At 31.3% G+C, this 21,819-nt stretch overlaps 2 protein-coding genes across 2 annotated transcripts in view; one reads left to right on the top strand and one right to left on the bottom strand.

Annotated features, from left to right (window-relative positions):
* LOC130447078 (uncharacterized) overlaps window positions 1–21,819 on the top strand; it is a 450,284-nt gene that overhangs the window by 71,097 nt on the left and 357,368 nt on the right. The gene's annotated exons all lie outside the window — the stretch shown is intronic.
* On the bottom strand, window positions 689–16,234 carry LOC130447079 (procathepsin L-like). The gene is made up of 4 exons (XM_056783736.1): window positions 15,876–16,234; window positions 13,614–13,937; window positions 2,764–2,938; window positions 689–1,107 (listed from the first exon to the last, which is right to left on the bottom strand). Exons 1-4 carry the CDS (start codon window positions 15,963–15,965, stop codon window positions 737–739), a joined length of 960 nt encoding a protein of 319 aa, XP_056639714.1. The 5' UTR covers window positions 15,966–16,234; the 3' UTR covers window positions 689–736.

The following is a 21,819-nucleotide window of genomic DNA, read 5'->3' as shown; positions in this document are numbered from 1 at the left end:
GTTCTTAGTTATATTTGATTTGATATCTTCAATATTTTGATACCTACTTATAGTTCTAAGTGAATTTTCATTATAAGTTCTGTATGTTAATAGTCACTCCTACTGTTTATCATAACCCAAATCCCTAAGCTACTGGATTAATTATGAAAATAATTGAAAACCATCAAATAAGTAATCTGACATTAATGGGCCTTGTCGTGGTGAAACATATAGCATAAGACAAATGTGATTAATAATAACTGTAAATAAATACCGTCCTTTTGTAACATTGTCAACCCAATAATAGATAGATATTTGTGTTGATTATTATGCTGATATTATATGATTATTATAATTTTGTAATATATTGAATATTGTCGAAAAATACATATTTTTTTGTTGTCAAATCGAAATAATTAACATATTGTCAACGCACTCACTCCGCTGTCTTTCTAGTCTCGTTTATATCCATTTAGTCTTTTCTAAAATTCTGATGGTGTTAGTCCGATCATGAACTGAAAGATCGGAAAATAATCCGGATCATGTTGATTGTTGTTGTTAGGTAAAATCCATATCATGTCAGAATTCTTTCTACCCCGGTTTATAAGTGGGTTGTTTCGTTTGTTCAAGTTATTTGAACTTGAAAAATTATTGATTCTTTTTATATTATTGTACATGACTACTTTTCATAAGCAGCATAAATGATAAATAAGTAAGGTAAGTATTTATTCTACGATTCACGTTCTTTTTTTATCAATTACTTAATATACATTATAAACTCTTCTATACCACAATAATTACGACCAGCATTCCTTGCCATTTTTATATATCCCGCTAAACCCCACCCTTTACCATAAGAATTTTTTATCAACCAGTAATCATGACCGTTTTCTGTACCATATCCTACTAATAAAACGGCATGATTGGGATGTTCTGAACATTCTTTTTCGAACCATACTCCGCTTTCGTATAACCTCCAATTTTTGTTGGCGTAAATCGCTATGGTTACTGGTCCATAATTTTCCAAAACTTCTGTAATTTCTTGTTCGGATAATGAATCGACATTGTAATCTGTTATGTTCAATTTAACTTTCTTCGATTTGTCATATCTGCAAGATCCACGTAGTACTGAAAAATATAAGAATTATTTGATATGAATCTTTCATTATACTTTTTGGAGTTTACTCCTTAAGAATCGATTTGCATATATAAGGGGCCCGGTATGAGAAAAATGTGAGGAGTAAAATCTATCGATGAATAACCTCGTTACGTTTTTGGTGCGCACCCTATGATGCGCAACTTTCTAATTTGTCAGTGTCGACATACTTATATTGCTGTTTTTATTATAAATATCAATAATTAATATTGTTATTGTGAAGTTTTAATTTTTATCATTGTGTTCCGCTAAAGTGAACTGAAAGTATTTTTAAATAACTATGGCAGAAAGAGGTGTAGTGATATTGCCGGAACATCTAACAAACACGTGGTTGTAAGGTACGTTATAATTCATGTATTATATGTATGAGCATGTGCTATTTGTATTTATTAAATATTTTAATAATTATCGATGTAGTTCATATAAATATATATTTGAAAACAACACATAAAATTAGATAATCAACCCAATATGAATTATCGAGATTATTGATTATTGTAAAAAGTTTAATGTAAAATATTTCGTCGATTAGTGATAATAAATGTATATGAAATGAATAAATTGAATAAATATATATTTATATATGTATATTATTTTCATTAATTAAAAAATTTACCCTTTTATACATTATCAATCTTTTTTAAGTTAAATACTCTTTTTGCGTCTGGTTAGACTATCGAACTTAAGGAGTAAACTCCAGTTGTGCGTCAGAGCTGACACACACAATTTTTTCTAGTATAAGAAAATGGTTATTTGCAAGAACTGAAAGTTCGTATTGCGAAGATATCAAAATATTTAGTAATAATACAATATTCTGAATCTACACTAGCAGAATCTGAATAACTTGCATTATGGTAAAAAGATGAAGTTGATTGAATGAAACCGTTGTGTTGATCCATAATGGGCTTCAAATATTATAACTATGACGAAATATTTGTTGTAATTCTGAATATATGAAATGAAATGGACAAAAATAATTTTTTGAGAAGTAACAATCGATATTAATATATTATATTGATTTATCATACATATAAATATTAATATACCGCGTTTCATTGTTGTTGAGGCTCGCGAAAATAAAGAATTGTACGGCGATTTTAAGCATTCCATATCTTTTTATACCAATCTTATATTCGATGCGACCACTCACTTTTTGCAAACAAACGTCATTTTCTCTAACACATGGTTTTCAATGTTTCATATTCTATATTTTGTGCCAGGTATTGTTATATTTTATTCCAAAGTGATTTTCTTGGTAGCTCCCAATAGTTTTTTTATCAGATTTGGGTGATATTGAACAATAACCACATATAGTCAATTAACTATATGACTTTTTTTGAAATTGTTCAATCTCTTGAGTCATGTAATATTTAATGATAAAAAGATAATAATATGAACCTCAACTCTAGAAGTGCTAATGTAAGTACAACCATTTGTCGCTTCATAATAACTTTATTATAGTTCAATTATCATGCAATCTTCCTCCACGTTCATCTGATATTGAAGATTTTGTCAATTTGACAGTTTGCTGGAACGATTTTGAAATACTTCTAATGACCAATGGGAAGACTACTTGGTAACCCGTCTCAATAAAATTAACAGTCTATTTCTCTGTCGCTTCCACTTACCTTTATTCGGATAATCTTCAGCAGTGTTTATACCATTATGCATGAGATATATTATCGTATTTGGTGGATATCCCCCACGACAAGTATCTCCCGGGAAACAATCGACAATATTTTGTTCGCTTAAGGTTACTGATTTGTTATTTTTTCTGAAATAGTGCCCCTCGACTACGCCAACCTAGAAAAATATTAGATAAATTTGATGTTTTGTAACTCCACATTTTGATTTCTCCAAGGATTACGTCAGATAAAACATACTTCTGGTTCTAATAATGATCAATATGAGCTGTGTGCTGATGATCTTAAAGGCCTACCATTTAAAATGGTTCCGAAACATTATTGTTCTCCACTCTCATTTATTTCTTGTTTTCCTTTTACAGTCAGTGACATTTATGATTACTAAGCTTCCTTTTTTGTTAACTTCTTATTGATTTTTCTCTAAGGATTGCGTTTAGTAACATCTTAGGCATTATTACTTCCTCTTAACATTCCACGTCTCTCAACCATCTTGGTTTTTGCACGTTCACGAAATATGATATATCTTTCTTTTTTTTTTTGGTACAAGTTTCGGTCCCTTCTTTTTTGTTGATTAACAGTTGCATATTATTATATTACTCCAGACATTTCCTTTCTGTTTTTCTGTCTGTTATTTTTCTATTTTATTCAGGACCCATATCTTAAGAGTATTTTCGTTTTGACAATTTTTGATCTCACCCTCAGTATTCTATTCTCTATTAACTTATCACCTTTTGTTACAAATTTTAATTGCTCTGGTTCTTCTTGGGCTCGTGCAATTACCATATACTCAGTTTTTTTTGATATTTTATAGTTACAAGTTCAATTTCCCATTCAAGCATTTGTTTTACTTCCTATAACACCTATATTGTTTTTGTCATCATGGCTAAATCGTCTGAAAATGCTAGAAAATTTGGTAATTTGATCTCAAAATCGACGAAGAAATTGAGATGGTAAAGACTTTGTCACTGGATATCAGGATTAAGCAATGTTACTACTAAGTCATTGATCAATGCAATGATTAGACGGTTGCTGTAATATATAGATGAATATGGGCACAATCTTCACAATGTTTGTTCACAATGAATGTTCACAAGGAGAAGTTTCGTCGACGTTACTCTGGCCTGCTTATGATATATAGATGACTTGGTAAATAGTGCATACAAAGAGTGAACAATAGAGGCTTCTGTGAATCATCTGAGAACACATATGGTGAACTAAGCAATTTGCACTTCTATTAATGATAGGATTTTCCAAAAAAAGTTACAAAGAAATATCTGAGAAGCTGCCATTGGGTGGATACAAAAGGATGTGCGGTATAAATTAGGGACTCCATCCTAAAATGACCTATTAGTTATACACATGCATCGTGAAGGTAATGGTAGTTTGTGGATTGGTAACGTGATAGATAAAGACGCAGCATATTAGGAAAGTAAGGCTTTTAAATAACAGACAGCATTTAGCCTGCTTGTGGGTAAAGGGTGTCATAACTACTCGCATATTGTCACCTCCAATAATTGACTGAAAAGTACTTCTCCCTCTCTGAGATTCCGTTCGATCTCATATTTCTAGCATATTCGATATTTTATTGTTCTGTGGTTTTTGTCATTTGCAGCCAATTTTTCTAATCAAAACAATGGACTGAAAGGGGAGAATCGGCTCCAAAGGAGGAAAATACCCTTCCATCTGCAGGCAAGTTCATGGCGTCTAACAACAATCAACGACTAGTATTATGCGACGTTTTAGCGAAGAAATCAATAAAAAGCGACCGCTTTTTGCAAAGAAGAGAGTGTTATTTCATCAAGACAATGCACCATCTCACACATCCTTTGTTGCAAAGGCCAAAATAAATATAATAAACTTTGAATTTTTACTTCATGCACCATATTCACCAGATTTAGTTCAGGATTATTTTCTGTTCCCAGAAAAATGGCGTGGTGGTCAAATATTCTCCAACAATGAAGTGGTAATGTCGGCAATTAATGGCTATGTTGAGGAGCTGGACGATTCTTATTACAAAAGGGGTGTCGAACTTATTGAACATCGCTGGAAAAAGTGTGTGGAGCTATAAGGAAATTACATTGAAAAATAAATACATTTTTTCAAAAAATTTTTGTGTTTTCTTTGTTGTGCCAGGTATTTCTGGGAGCATCCTCGTATATTGGAACAGCTCCGGTTCAAGTTATAGACATTGTTGACAATAGCATTGTCGTTACAACAGTTCGATTCGTAAGTAGTCCAAAATGGATTTTAATAGTGGACGACAACTGAATTCCGATTAAGAGACCAATAATCCACATATCAGTGCATCGTAAATCATGGATATTATCGAAGGTTTGGTATACAAGTGGATAAATTTGCTAAAGCAGTAAATCAAAAGTTAAATGATTTAATTAACTGATAAAAATGTTAATATATACAGGAAAAACAGTCGTTGGAAGAAACATGCATCACAACACTTGGAATAGCTGATTTCACTATTTTAACGAACGAAATAATTTTTGGTGAGATTCTATATATCATCTGGGCACGCTGATATGAACATCTCCACGAATGTGGAATGTGATATTCTGTTATTGAGAATAATAGTGAATTTTAATGTATGGATACTTAACACCTTAAATCTAAGTAGTAATCTGAACTCGTTAAAGGTTTCAGAAGCATGTTTGTATATAATTGTTAATTAAAAATAACTAGCCCTAAGTGTAGTGTGAAATTCTTGTTTTACTACAAATCCAGTATGCTTGATATATGCTTTTTATCAAGAATATTTTTATTTTCGTCATGTTAGTAATGGAAGAGTTTGTCATATGCTTCCAATTTAATAATAAAAGTACCTTTAGAATATAATAATGTTAATCCCATGTTTGATAAAACATAACTGGAAATATAGAAAAACGGCGAAGATAATCGTTGCTTTGATGCATGTCCAATCGATGTATATAATGAAGGCATAGGTTTCGATTCTGACAACCTAAATTGGCAAACATTTTGGTGGATTTTTGAGCATATTTCACAAACATTACTATCCTCAACTTTTAGTTACTGAGGAAATTTAAACAAAAATATCATAAGTGATATATGATTTATAACAGCTCAATGTTTTTATTCTGGCATAGTTATTGCATCAACTAATATTCGAGATAACCTCGATTCATTTATGTTGACTAAATGTTTGGACAATGACATATTTCAGATACCATCATAAATCGTGTAATCAACTTTTGAATGAATATTGTATAATGATATCGTTTGCCCTCACTACTCCAAATTGTTTTCTGGGCATTGTGATGTTACATAAATTCTAATCACAATCAGTTTCTAACATATATTATGTCGACAGAATCATCAAGAATCACGAGAGGACTAATCGATATGCAGTAGTACTTCAGTGAAATAATTAATCTTAAGCAAATCTTCGGCGTTTTTAAGTCTGATTTGTACAATTTACGAGGTTTTGATAACAATAGGTTGCAAATTCTATCATTTAACATCCCGAAGAAGATGAAAAAGAAACATTCTATGTAGTTGCACCATATGGCATAACTCTAATCTTGATCTACATTTTGCAATCGGTTAACATTTTTCGATAATTTGTTTTTAAGTATTAGTATGAATTAGGAAAAATATTTTTATTAATACACAAGGTGAGTAAGCCATAATTAACTTTTAAATGTTGCCTATTAGATTTTAAGTTGCCTGATTTGAATGGTTTGTTGGAAAAAGACGGAGGTTTTGTTTTCGTTGTTTTAAGGCAAAATATAGATGATTATAGACGTAAGCGGATTCAACTTAAGCGATCCAATGTTATGTGATGTTTTCATTATACTTTTTTTTCTAAGATGTACAGGAGTATGAAAAGAGATGAATTCATATACGGAGTGTTCCGGGACTTAATACAAAAAATTCGTTAGTGATGAAATAAAGAATTTTACATTACTATCTGAAGGCCAGGGGCTCGTGCCCAATAATTAACAATCCGTAACTTTTACAGGGACAAAATGTATAATCTAAAGATAGTGAAAATGTACTTGTCACTCGATTTTTGAACAAAAAGATTCTCTTTATTTAACTTGATAAAATTTATGGTTTAGGAGATATGTAGATTTTCAGATCGTTGAAATGAATAAAGAAAAGAAACTATAATAAACGTTCGACGTGGGCACCTTCCACTTCTACACACTTCCGAAATTTACGGAGGATAGAAAAAGCGTCACAATGATAGTTTATTCCATCGATCATTGTGTTCTTTGTATTTAGTTCAAGGGTGGTGGCCATGCAAATAAACATCCTGGACCAAACCACCTATTAGGAAAAATGTTATCAAGATGATTTTTTGCATCGTATAGGTAGTGGGGATTGGCTCTATCGTTTATGAATCACAATCGGAGAATTTTTAGATGAATATCACGTAACAAGGGAGGGAAATCATTTTGGAGAAATTCAAAATACCGCTGACTATTCAGGTTCAAGTATGGACCTACTAAAATATTGACAAACACTTAACACTAAATCGATGATGATATTTTGTTTGAATTGTATCGTGAGACAAGCACTTTCTGGATGTGAAAAGGGTGAAGAAGTTGCTCTTGGAGGAACCTGTGAATAGTTGTCGTTGATACGTTAAATTGAGTAACCTTGTTGTGGGATTACCATCAACTATATCTAATGCATTTCGCTCTAAAGCTGATGTTCATATAGTTCGTTGTTAACCTATCATTTTATAGAAAATAATGCAAACTAGTTTAGTTAATTTACAAACCAATATGCCGTAAACTGCGATTAACCCTAAGAAAAAGTCTACAGTTGATTATAATTCTGCCCGGAAAGCGTTCAGTATACAACATTCATGTCGGCATATTCACTAATTCTACCATATTGAAATTTTAAATACGATGTGATACTTATTAATGACAGGTTTTGAGAAAATTGACAGCAAACTGGCATTAACAAATTAAGTCGCAATTTTTAATTGAATATCACGTAGTAGCTTATATGACAGTAGCCTTCTAGATGAAAATTAAATATTATTTTCTTTTAAGTTTTTCCTTATGCCACTAATATGACCTTCGATAGTATATAGTACAAATTTTTAAAGTATTTTCAATAAATAATTACAATTTATGCTAATTTTCATCAGAATGTCTTTTTATGGCACACTACATGGACATACGTAATCATGTTTAAAAAATTCTTGATGACCGATTGAATCATTTAGAAAATACACTTAAATATATGTTCTCATTTCGCAATTTTAAAGGCCTATAACTCAGAAATGAGGGGACGTATGAGAGTATAGAATATAGGTTTAACTTTTTATTTATTTTTCAATAAATGTTAATTTTTAAAATATCAAGTATTATATATTTCATTATTGAAATTAATCATATGGTTAATAAACCTACTAATTACTAAATCTTAATAATTTCGCAATTTGTTTTAAGCCTTAAACATAAACGAATGGTTACATTATTAACTCAAAGATTCTTTAGCAAATACGGAAGATGTAGCTCTCACAAAATATATGCAATTATGGGTCAAGATAGACTTAATGCTCTTGTCTATTAAAGCTCAATTGCCCCAAGAAATTGATTATGATGATATAATTGATATCTTTGCGCGTACCAAAGCTAGGTGAAAAAATTTTTGAAATTTATTCATATTAAAATCAAAACATATTTATTTATTTCTTCAACTTTAATTAATTATGTATCTGTGATATTTATTATTATATATTATATTATTTATATTTATATATTGTAAATTTTAAATGAAAATATTGTATCAAAATTAACAAAATTTATTCCAACATTGAGGGCCGCGCTATAAACAGGCCCTACGGCGACATCAAGTCCAAATTTGACACTGACTTGGCTATGAATTAAAAAGGATCATATATTCAAATCGAAGTTGAAAAATCCCAAAACACATCAAACTTGGACTATAAATTAATAATTATAGATATTGTGATATGACCCCTATATTACCACGGCTATGAATGTTGATTTATAATTCAATTTTAACTTGCTTTGGGATTTTTCACTTCCCTCGGTGTATAAATTTAATATTTAGGATATGGACATATACTTTCAGGTGTATATATTATTTTCATTTATACTTAAGTATCTTATCAGTTGCAATGTTTGTATTTACCAATATTATTTTTCCTCTCGTCCAGTCATTAATATAATTGCTATGTGTTGATAAAGAAAATATTTGTTTAGTTTGTATGTTTTCGGTTTTAATGAAAAAACTATTTTGTTTTTGGTACCCGTGCAATTAAGAAATAAGTATAATTGAGAGATTTTTGTAATTTTAGAATTATGTATGATTATATACTAAGGATATGAACTCTCATTTTGTGAATAATCTAAAAATACCGATTGCATAAACGCATAAAAATAAAAAAAGAGTTTTTTTCAGTTGTGGATTTGAACTCGAAGATTTAGAGAAATACTGATAAACTGGTTGGATGCTCATAATGCAACACATTATTGTTGTACTTACTTCGAAACTATAGTTGCCCATGAGCGAACAACTTAAAAACTCAGATATCAGATTATTATAAGGACTGATAGTCTAGAAATACTTGTGATCATTGGTTAACAAATACTCTCATAAATTTAGTTATTTATTATAAATAAAGCAATTTGCGTCTGCAAGTGTGTATTTTTCCAGAAACAAGAAAAAAAAGATTATTTGATCTTTATTAGAAAAAACAATTGAAATGTAACTCTAAATCCAATGAAATTCCAAAAATTTGTTACTGCTACTACTAGTGCACAGAATATTCTTAATTGAAACTCTGAGTAAATTCCAAGCCCGAGTATTAAACTTGCTTATAAACAAATTATGAATAGAGATTACAGAAATCTCTGGAATAGTTATATAAAATCTGTCAGTAAGATGTATATGTAGCTCAATCATTCGTGAAATATATGATATTGGCATGAATAGAGCTTCTTGAGGCGAATAAGCATATGTTATTAGGCAAATAAGGTTTCGCATGTACCTATTAAGGTGTCTATGATGGTTTTTCTTCAAGAAATTAGTTCCAATATTTTGCTGATTCGTTTGTCTTCTGAAGCTAAGGTTGAATTGAAAAATTTTATTTGGCAAGAAAGTGGTTATTGAAGCGATAAAGCTTTTAAAATAAGTTGTGGAAGGAAAGTGGTAATAAAGGAGTGAATAATGTGGCAGTGGAAGATAAAATTGAGAAAATACTACTAAGAATACCTAATTTTCAATTTTTCCACTAATAAAATAAATTATATGTGCTATTTGTCTAAAATTTTTGGCAGCAGTATAACATGTCTTTTGGAAACAACGTTGAATACGCTAGAATTGGGCTCTATCTACAAGAAATATTACCTAATGAAAACATTGTGTTATCAGTAGCTGCAGGGAATTAATTAAAAATGAGACACCTGAAACCAAGAATCTTTAGTATATGTCGCAAAAATATGGGTACAGAATATTCGAAAGGAACTAGAAACGGTGGAAAATGTGAATGAATGTGCCAAAAGATACAGAGAAGAAGAAATAGAAAATCATGCTAGCACAGAATCTAAAGAACTATTTTCTCTAATGAATTACGAGGAGTTTAACTTGCATTCTGAAATATTCCTGAAATTATCTCAACTACAGAAGAAAGAATTTTTGTAAACTTTACGGCAGGGGCGATACCAAACATAACTGCTATCATATAATATAACTGATATCATATATTTGAATGGACACTGGATAAATGACTATTTCAAAATTAAAATAGAATTTTTAGAATGAAGTCATGAAAAATACAGGAGCTTATTTTTTTGGAATTCTCTTTGGGATACTAGTTATACATTTATTTTGTGTTTTCCATGGCTTTGGAGTGTCATCTTGGACTGACCATTATTTATTTCAACTGGATTCATGAATATGAAAATTTGATTAGAATTTCTCGTTCTTCATACATAGTTTGTATGTTACGGAATGAATTCAATGCTGTAATAAGACAATTGATCCTTAGTTGAATTCATAGATAAAGTCACATTACAGTGCAAATTACAGAAAAAAATTGGAAACTCACGATTTCCTTTTTTTAAGAACAATATGCTGTGAATAAGGTACAATGGATCAACAATAGTAGTCTCATTATTTCCTATTGTGCTGATCCTGCAGACCTTGATGTATTTTAACATCATACTAAGTTTCAATACTTTTGGGATAATATCAGCAGACTAACTTCAATTAACGAAAATATGTGTGGATCCAAACTATTTCCAAAAGAAAAGCGGATTTTACATACAGCATGAAGAAACACCTTTAATGATTCAACTTCTCAAAAGTCACTTTGAGAAGCAGATTAGCTGACAGTCTTATTATTTTCCCAATGTATGGTACAGGTATGTGGTCAATATTTTCGCTATAAGAGGATTGCTACTTGAGTTTTGAGTTAAAAAAATTTTTTTTGCATTTCTCCAAGCTGATTGAGGTGCTTCCATAGGTGTAAGAAGAAATTGACCTCGCAATTTATTTTTTATTTGCGGGAATAAGAAAAAGCATTGGTTGCCAAACAAGGGATCTATTGCGGATGTTTTGGTGTTTAGAAATGTTTTTGTGATGTGTAAGTGCTCGCGTTGTCGTATTCTAAGATTTGTCTCCCTTTTTTTTTTGAACCCTTCAGGCAAACAAATGTTGGTGTACAAATTATAAGTGACATTTATACTTTGCTCTAATGGAATGGTGGCGACATGTTCAGATATTTCGAAAAAACAGGCGAAAATTTGCTTCGAAGTGCTTTTGTTGGATTCGGCTCGTTTTGAAAAACTCCTACAGTCGATTGTTGATACTTTCGGGATCATATGCATAGATTCATGATTCGTTGCCTGTCATGATCTTATAGACGTCTTTTGAAGTTGAAGTATTCAACTCGAATAAGTTTTTTTGATACCCAACTGTTCCTGCAATATTGAATGTATGCGAGTGGAATTAATGCCTAAGTATGCCTCAGTCTTACATGATGATCTTGCAACATCAGTTTACGCACAGCATTAAAGTTTGCTCGCTAACTGCTAATTCTGAGTAAACTTCACAAAATTCATCCTATAGCGAAGTGCAACAACGATGGAATTCGAAAAACTAGTATTACACGGTTGGTGGTGTTTCATAACCAAAAGTCGAAGTGAGATTTGGCACACTGCTGTTGGTTTACTCCACGTCTCAGGTCAGAGAAAATGTTTGCGATTTGATTCCATTATTTGGCCAAGGTGAATGTTTCAAGTATCTGTAAAAAACTGAAATAGCACTCTATGATAACACGTTCTGAGTACGTTCACTATTAAAAATTTATAATATTTTATTAGGATATGATGGGAAGATGATTTAATCTTAGAATTCAAAATATCCATTAAACATAAACTTATGGAATGGAAAATATTGGACAGACCATTCTTAGAAACCTCAATAATTATTTATGAGAACAGTTCACACTTTCATTTACATATTTAGTACATCTCGGTTGATTCTTTCCATTGTAACCAACATAAAATGGCCACTCTCCAAAAGATATGTATCAGATGCAAATAAAGGATTTTGATTGAGGATGTGACTATATTCAACGATAATGAAGCAAAACTTGTGGATAAATTGATCAATTGTCAAAGGTTTAAAGAACCTTTTTATGAAATAACATTTTTCTTTTGTCAAAATGAAAAAAAGTGCTCTGGTACCTGTCAGTTTTTTATACAGAAGAATTTAACAAAGTACGTTTAAGCTTAGTTTATAAATCTTGGTCCAGTAACCTGAAGAATGTTTGAATGATTGCAATATAAATAGAATTTCGATATACAGATGTGCGTTTTGGTTGTCAGTATCAAATCAATACTATGTTCGAATTTTAATGTTCCGCTTTCACATCACTCTTTATTGTTATTTCGGTTTTCCATCATTAATCGAATTCACTTTTCGCAATTTGAAAACGAGCAAAAATATCATTTTTTTCTGGAATAGGACATGAAAATAATTCTCATTTTGAACAACTTTCGCTAGACACAGTATTCAAGACTCTATTCCAAATATTTGTTTCCCATTGTAATATAAATCATATAAAGCTGTTGTTTATGATATAGTTCAAAGTAACATAAGACTATTTGGAACAAAAGGAGTATACCTATAACAAGTGTGAATGTAACTCTACAAAGAAACTTTGAATAATTTAAAGGCAACGAATATAGTGGTAATAGAACAAGTAAAAAATATAATGGTAGAATTCACCTAGGAGAAATAAAGCATAAGAAAAGAATCCTATCAAGCAGTATACGGCAAGAAATGACTTGAGATTTTAGTTAGGGTCGGTTACTATTATTACACATTTTCAATTCAATGAAGAATTCAATATCCCAGAGAGTGATAAGTGGTAAAAGATTTTAATTGATAAGTATCTACGAGTATGTATTCATTAAAGAAGATTAGAACGTATTTTCATAATGTGTTAACTGAAAATCAATTCCAACATTTCACTCATTGAACCTTCATCTTCCTGGGAATAAGGTTTGTCTTCTATTGTGGTTGCACCTCAAGTGTTGCATGATATGTGATCGTATTTTTGGTTAACTTATTAACGTTTTTAAGCATATATTTCTAATATTTCAATTACTTCCATTCATAAAATTTAACCCTATATTTAACGTGAGAGTGATAAAAACTTCAAATTACTCCACGCAGTCTTCTGTTAATTACGCACACCATAGAAAATATATTTACATTTCTCATAAATAAGTCAATTTAATGCAATTTTCTCTTTTTAACAAATTTCCACAAATTCCTATAATTGTTTTATTCAAAGAGAGACTTACAGCACTGTAAAGCCAACAAGCTCCACAAATATCCTGATTTTTCACTACAGTTACAGCTCCTTTATCTTTCCAATTGAAATATTTGGTAGAATTGGAAGTTTTATTAATAAAGTCTTCATATTTCTTCAGAGGAGCTTCAAATAACATATATTTCTCTATAAATTCTTCTCCCGATAAATCAGCAAATCTTGTTATTCCTTTTTTATACGTAGTTAACCCTTGTTGGAAAAGTTTATTGTGATTTTCTATTTCTAGTAGATTTTTCTTGAAATTTCCAAAAAAGTGTTCCTCTTCCGATTTCTTATATTGTTTTCCATATTCTTCCTGCAAAAAACAGATAATAAATTCTCAACGTTCAGAGTGTCAACTGATATGCTCCAGAGAGTTTCGTTATATAGTAAAAAAAAATTAAAAGCAATGTGATAATTATATTCGAAATTATCACGACTGTAGCGGTTTTTGGACGTTTATTTTGCGCACGCTATGCTTTTATTCGGACAGTGTACTTTCCACCTCACCACCGCAAATTCGTAGACATAGAAATTCTTCGATTATGCAGCTGTATCCTCTAGTGCAGCTTTGTCTAACAAGAACATTTGTACAATACTGAACTTGTACTCTCTCATGAAAATTCCGCTCTAGAACCCGTAGAAAAAACAAATCTCGCAACAGATCCATCTCATGACATAACCAAATACAAAGAAACCAAATCTATTTAAAAAAAATCCAGACAAACATGGCCGATCACATTCATATTTCCGTTTCCTTGGTTGCAGAGAAAAAAGGACAATATGTTTAAAAGTATTAGATGTAGGTTTCTGGTAGATACACCTAGAAAGACTACACAGTAAATACGTTAATAAAATGCATTATTGGCTCAAGGATTAATCGATATTGCTCGAAAAGCAGGAATTAAAATTCAAGAAACATTACCATGTTTACCAATATAAAGTTAACAGGTGAGTAGTTACAAAAAAAAATTGCAGCACACCCTACTTATGAACTCTGGCTCGGGTGAATCCTTACCATTCAAACTTATTTGTTCGTTACAAGATATGCATGAGAATTTAAGCGGGATATCTGGTTTTTTTTCTGAAGACTAAGGGCTAAGTCCTTCATTCACTAATATTAAAAAATTTTTTTTACCGTTGTATCTATAATAACAAATATTCTTTTTCCTCCATATTTTTGAATCGACCTAGAATGCTAATATTGATTTGCATTAAAATAGAAAAGGTAAAACAATGAGTTCTTCCGATAATACTACCAACCAAAGCCGGCACCGAAATTGAACAGAACTAGACGGAATTCCCCATTTTATTACTCCATACCTCTCTGAAATAGACTATAGTTTCTTACGGTCTAGATTTAGAACAACATATCCAGTAAGTTCCTTTGTAGTTACAAACAATCATTAAGAAATAACTGCTATAAGTGTTCAGATCATTAATTAATTCATGACTGTACTTTTAACTATCTAATCTCCATATCGTGCTGGGAGGCTTTACCGGCAACTTCAATAAACATGTCAAATTTTCCATGGATGATTAATATGATTCTTTATTAAGGGTTCGGCATTTGTTTTTAGCTTACTGATAATTCAGATAAGTAGTATAATCATACGGCAATACGGAAACTGTTTATTTTAGATATTAAGATATTAGTTCGAATCCTTCAAATTTTCTAACGTAAAAATTGGGTTCCTGCTTAAAAAAATTTCGTTAACACAATTTGTGGGATAGTCCAATTTAAAAATATTTTGGGAGAAATGGAAAGACCGCTAGGTGAATTTTGGTGATATTTGACTAAATTTTTGTCAGATTAAAAAAAATGGGAATAAATGAAAATTATGAAATACACGTTGAAACTAGAAACGCAATATATTTTCTGTTTAACCAAAAATAAATTTGTGATCTATCAAAACAGAAAATCGTACATAAATGAAAATATTTTAATTGGAACGTGCTTAGAGAAATTCCGTATGCAAAATTTCAGAAAAATAGTACTAGTAGTAATATAGTTTCCGATAGAGAGGTCTTATTGAGGTATTATTGTACAGAACATTATCAACCTTAATAATAAAATATTTTATAATAAATAATTTATGTATATGTTATCTATTATAGTCCTATCAGGAATATGACAGGCCGCATCCAGTTGAATGTCACAATATACAATAATACAAACATACAATACAAACTGAAAGAATTGATTGATTAGAACACATCACTGATGGAAAACTACATATGAATTATGATTTACCTTGAATTTATGCCAGTCCTCTTCTACTACTGTCCCGTAGACAAACGTGTAAAGACAAAAAATTGATAAAACCCGAAATCGAATATTCATTTTAAATTTGCGACTTATTAGTTAGTATGAGCAAACATCTGGATCTCATCGAAAATGTGATGATATGATAAAAAGGTCACGTTTCGTTTCTCAATTGAATAATATTATTGTAGTTGATCCTGAAAGTTCACGGTCTTTGAATTAAGACGCGACAAATTATCAATTAAATTAGGTAGTTTGACGGAAAAACTATTTAATATGCAATCACCATAAAGCAGCGAATAACAGACGCAATCTGTGAGTGTAATGTCGATCAAAACAGCAGAGACGGGTTAAATCAATGCGGCGCCTGTACCAAATCTTATCACCAAATTATATCCAATGAAAATGATCGAGAAAATATTCATTTTTATATTTAATATTGCAGAAGATTTTTATAAATTCGAAAACAGTTTTCAACCAATACCATCGGTTACACTTGTAATGAAGCTCCGGCACTAATCTTGGTGACTCTTATGTACAGAACCGGACTTAGGCATGGGCCAACCCGGGCGTGCGCCGAGGGCCCCCGCTGCGGGGGTGCCTCGCGACGAGCCATATGATTGATTTTTAAACATATGAATGCAAGCGAAAAAATACATCCATAGCCAATGTTCAGAATCAACATAAATTTTCTTTCATCACCGAAATTCTGACGTTGAGTGATCCGCAGATTTCAAACTCTTGTGAAAAGCTTTGTACTTTTTACCCCAAGGACTTCGATGCAGCCAATATAGTCTGAATTTATTCATTTTAAATGCCATCTACTAAACGCAAATGTTTTCGAACCGACCAAAAAACTTTTCTTTGGTGAAATGTATCAATTGATGTATGAAGAAAAACTATTTGCTATTTTTTCAAACGTTGAGATCGCTATGCGAATATTTTTAAGTATAATGCCATCAAATGCTAGTGGGGAAAGATCGTTTTCAAGGCTCTCCTTAATTAAAGATGACCACCGAACCACAATGACTCAAAAAAAAAACTACTAAATCAATAAAGCGTATTGTGTATTGAAAATGAGCTACTGAAATCGATGGACTGCACTAGTGTTATTGAAGAATTTGTAGGTAGCAAAATAAGAAAAAAATATTTTTAATTTATGAACGTAATTTTGAACTATTTTTAGGCCCCTTAAGTATTTTGGCCCGGGGGCCACGATGACTCTAAGTCCGGCTCTGCTTATGTAATATGACATCCTAAATCCAAATACAACTGTCAGTGTTTTCTATCACTTACAATTTTGTGGGGGAGCTTCTATTTTTATATATTTATATTTTTATTTATTTATTTATTTATTTATATCTATATTTTTACTTCTATTTTTACCACTTTTCAATAACAATATTAAACTTATGGACATGGATTTTATTTGAAAGGGTAAAGATAAAAGAACTATTTTAGCTGTAAATAGTGAAGATATGTACCATTATTTTGTACTTGGTTTTCTTATATACCCTGAGGTACAGCTGTCTCGTCTCAAAAATCAGCAGAATTGTCCAAAATGCTTGCATTTCATTCCACCCTTAAAACTCTCCTCTATATTAACAATGACTTGATGGATCTGTTTCCCGTTTTCATCGGAAATTGTTCCTAAATTTTTAGGAAAGAAGTCCAGGTGCAATTGAAGAGACATCCCATGTACCCTAACAGCAATTTGTCGACGTGAGCGACATAGTCATCACTTTTTCGGTTACCACACACACACACGTTTTGGAATGTATGCTAATCACGTTTTCTGTTCGATTTAGGTGTTCATTAAACGTCTAATCTCGGAAAAATTGTTTAATTTGGGTACCCAAAAAACTCATTTTAGCTTCGCTAAAACAAGGAAATTTTCAAAAATTGAAATCCGGCACCTGTCATTATTTCCACAAACTGCTTGATCAATCCAAGTTTGAAGTTGTAGGTAGCAAATAGATATTTTCCTTCGGGAACAAAGGACTAGGGGTAAAATTTTCTTGCGGAGGAAGTTTCCGTACGGAGTAATGTTTGTTACGATAAAAATAACGTTGTTACTATAACGAAAAGTTTAATCTTGTCGTAAATTCCTCCGCGAATTTATGTGCGTGTGGTATTAACAACGCTAGCGTAGTGCAGTGAAAATGTCTAACTGTTCTCTATATTTTCATTCATGTTTCATTGTAGTTACTTCATACTTTTAAATAGTAACAATGTTGCCATACACTTTGTTATAAATTTTATTACCTGCTTTCGGATGTTTAAAGGCTAAAAGTTGAAATATGTAAAAAATAAGTGAAAAATATGTGAAGAATAAGTATGAAGTAAGAATGTTGCTACAAACCGGGGGTGATGGGGAGGATGGGGAAAACTGAGGTCATATTTGGATTCAGGAAGTCATCTTATATAGGAATCGTCAAGTATGGTGTCAGGGCCGATTGCCATGCATTGTCATGAAGGTATAAAAAACATACAATCTCTAAACTAAATATTTTTGGGTATAAAATATGATTGTTCAGCACATAATAATTTATTAGCCATCTGACAATTTTGAAAATGTATGAGGATTGTCAACAGTTTACATCTATATAATAGATCCGTCATTTTTATATACGTACATGAACATCTTGCATGCATCATAGTTTTGCAATAGGTTCGATTTTTCTTTTCAAATATTGGGGTAGTTTTTCCCACCTTTAAACTAGAAAAAACTGAACCACATTCAGAACACTTGTTATCTAAAGATGTGAGAACCACATCAATTCATCAAAAGAAAAAGTATTAAATACAATAAATCAAATTTACTAGTTATTTTACAAATTTTATTCACGTTTATATTGCTTAGAATTTCCATAGAAACATTGCGAACTCTTTAAAGCTAAGATTGTTATTTCATCTCCGCACATTCTTATTTTAACGATTTTTATTCAAAATATCATTCTTGTTACAAATTAAGTTTTGCTATTAAAGGTTTCTACTTACACTTTGTACATCAAAGCATTCTTTCTTGTTGAACGTCATATAGGAAGGATAATTTGAAAAATGTTTAGAATTATAAAATTTCACGCTTATTATTATATACATATACAGTATTTATTATAATTGTAATAGTCTAATTGAATGGTTTCTATCCGACTTCGAGCAATTATCAAAAATAAAAATTGAGCGATGGTAAACCACCTATAGAAAGTTGTAGTTATGATATATGCAGCATCCAAGTAGTAACTGTTGTGCATAAAATGGTGGGTGTCACATACCACTTTATAATTCGTATAAAACTAATAGTTGAATTGCGTTTTAGAATCTGTGCTGTTACATACACTATGTCACTACAGAATTATCTAAGTATTAGAAAATCTGGGAAAATGTGATTTACTGCACGAGCATAAGATGATCTAGTGCTGAGAGCACGTATCTGGTTCAATTTACAATAAATATTCAAATGATCAATTTATTGCTAAGAGTTACTATAAAGTTGACACCCATGGTATGATTTAATGAATGTAACCAAAGCAATTATGAGGTGTGATCAAACATTTATTGAATACATTTTTATGGTGTACTTTGTACGTACATGCAATTCAGTTAGTTTTGATAAGTATAAATCCATTCCTGCTTGTCAATCTACTACTGTGTCTGTTTCAGTAAGATAATAATAAAAGTAATGAAAAAATCCACTGTTTTTTCTACTATATTATACAGTTTAAGCATAAATCACCGGCACGTATTCAAATTAAAAAAACACCTCTACCATGCTTGACGACAATGTTTTATTTGGCGCCGTCTGCGGTTATAAACCTTAACAACCAATTTTACTTGCCACAAAATTATGGAAAATTCAAGTTTTATTGTCGAGACAAGGAATTTGAATTTCACTTCTGACGAGTAGTTTGGTCGACGACGAGATATTTAAATGTTTTTTACGGCAGTTTATACTTAAAAACCAATAAATTGACCATTATCGCGAAAGTTCCTTATTTTCAAACTACCTTAACAGAAGAATCAGTGTACTAGGTGCGAAAAATGATTAATGGATTTTCTAGTTGTAACGTTTTTACGAAACCATCAGAATTGCCGATAAAATACCATCATAATATCCGTTATTTCCATAGTTGCCTAATTTGCTTCTATTTAGTCTGACAGAGTCATCCAAGGATCTGTGTGAACCATCTATACAATAATTGTATGTATTTTCAAATATATTATAAACACTTTTTTCATCTTATTCTCGTTCTTAATATTGGAACAAATGCTCTATCAAACATTCATGCATCGTGCTGCAAGCTAATGGTGCCCTCTTTAAGCATGCGATATGTCTGTCTTATCTAAGTCAGTGTACTTGGTGAGTTTCTCTTCAACTCATCCTTCATTAGTAATTTGGAATAGTAATATAAACGAAAAGAACCGAGCTAACCATAACTTGTTATACGGTAGTAATGAACTCATTGTAGTAGACTCTAGGTAGTCTTTTTCAAAGACTTATCCAAATTACTGGCTAGTAGATATTCAATATTTACTATGCCTTGAACTATATATCACAAGAGGATTTTTAACAATTTTTGGTTGGTATACTTCGTAATTATATTGTACTACATATACGAGGATATATTTATATCTAGTTAAGCCGCGTTTACACCGGAGTTAATAACACGAGTTTTTAACAAAAAGTTATTAACTTAGCTGAATCGCCAAAAAACTTCTCTTAACAAAAGTTAATAACTCGTGTTTTCAACAGAAAATTCCATGTTATTAACAAGATTTATGTTATCCATCTAGAGTCGGTAAAGATCAAAGGAAATGTTGATAACAAAAGTTTTGTTATTAACATCAGTTAATAACAAAAATGTTAAAAACTCATGTTATTAACTCCGGTGTAAACGCGGCTTTAGCCTAGACCAGTTTCATGCATAAACAAAATATTGCAAATATATTGCAACGCACAATAACTTATTAGAAGTGTTAGTGTAAAGTTTGACGTCAAAAAAGTAAACCAGAGTTACGCAATAAATTAAAAGAAAAAAGATGTCAAGCGAAATTCTGAAAATCGAAAAATTGGAGTATCGAGCCATCATCAAGTATCTATCGTTAAAAGGGTTAAGAGGTAAGAAGATTCACGAAGTGAGTGAGTGAGTGAAAGCAAATGACTTGGAAGCAAGTCCATCAGCCACAGAATTATTCGATGATACTACTTAAAGATTAATTTTAGTATCTTCGATAAAATTTACCAATAGATCCAAAGTCCGTCGGCTATCCACGCTCAAAAGGTGTGTGAGATTCAGAGGTAGAGAGTAGTTTTGTTTAACAAGTAGCTGCAACAAATTGTTTGTTTGATGAATGTGATTGCTGTATCCGAAAAAAATGTGATTGAGATCATCACAAGAATTATCATCGCAGGTACAGACTGATGATTGTATAATACCTAGCCTGGCAAGATGGGCGGGATATCTCCCATGACCAGTCTTCGTACTAAGGATACTTGCTGAGTAAAATTTCGAAGTTGTGTATTTAAATATAAAGTTCGGGGGTGAGGATATAGTAGAATAAATTTGAAAATAGGTGTTATTTGAGGATCGTGAGGCAGTATCCCAGTGTTTTTGCCAGGACACCTACATTTAGTACTGAATCTTTTGCTAATCGATCAGCTGTTTTATTACTACGTATTCCAATATGTCCTTTAACCCAAATGAAGGTAATACTCAAATTTAATAATAAAGTTTTAATGTCACATAAAATAGGATATTTCATACTTTCAAGATAAGTTTATTTCATGGCACACAGTGCTGATCAAGAGTCAGATAAAATCACATCCCCATCTTTGTTATTTGATTTCAACCAGGAAAGACCCTGTGAGATAGCATAGAGCATAGAGCAGATTCACGAAGATATACTTAATACCCTTGGTGATCTATGTCTC

This window comes from Diorhabda sublineata, chromosome 7 (assembly GCF_026230105.1).
Source record: "Diorhabda sublineata isolate icDioSubl1.1 chromosome 7, icDioSubl1.1, whole genome shotgun sequence".
In the NCBI taxonomy this organism is placed as follows: domain Eukaryota; kingdom Metazoa; phylum Arthropoda; class Insecta; order Coleoptera; family Chrysomelidae; genus Diorhabda; species Diorhabda sublineata.
Note: the sequence above shows the minus strand (reverse complement) of the source record. Positions and strands in the feature narration are given on the sequence as shown.

Bases quoted from the DNA above. Each gene is read 5' to 3' on its own strand.
- LOC130447079 (XM_056783736.1), bottom strand. From the start codon at position 15,965: ATGAATATTCGATTTCGGGTTTTATCAATTTTTTGTCTTTACACGTTT. The intron at 13,938-15,875 runs GTAAATCATAAT...TGTTTTTTGCAG, and splicing joins AGGACTGGCATAAATTCAAG to GAAGAATATGGAAAACAATA. The intron at 1,108-2,763 runs GTAAGTGGAAGC...TATATTTTTCAG, and splicing joins TGAAGATTATCCGAATAAAG to TACTACGTGGATCTTGCAGA.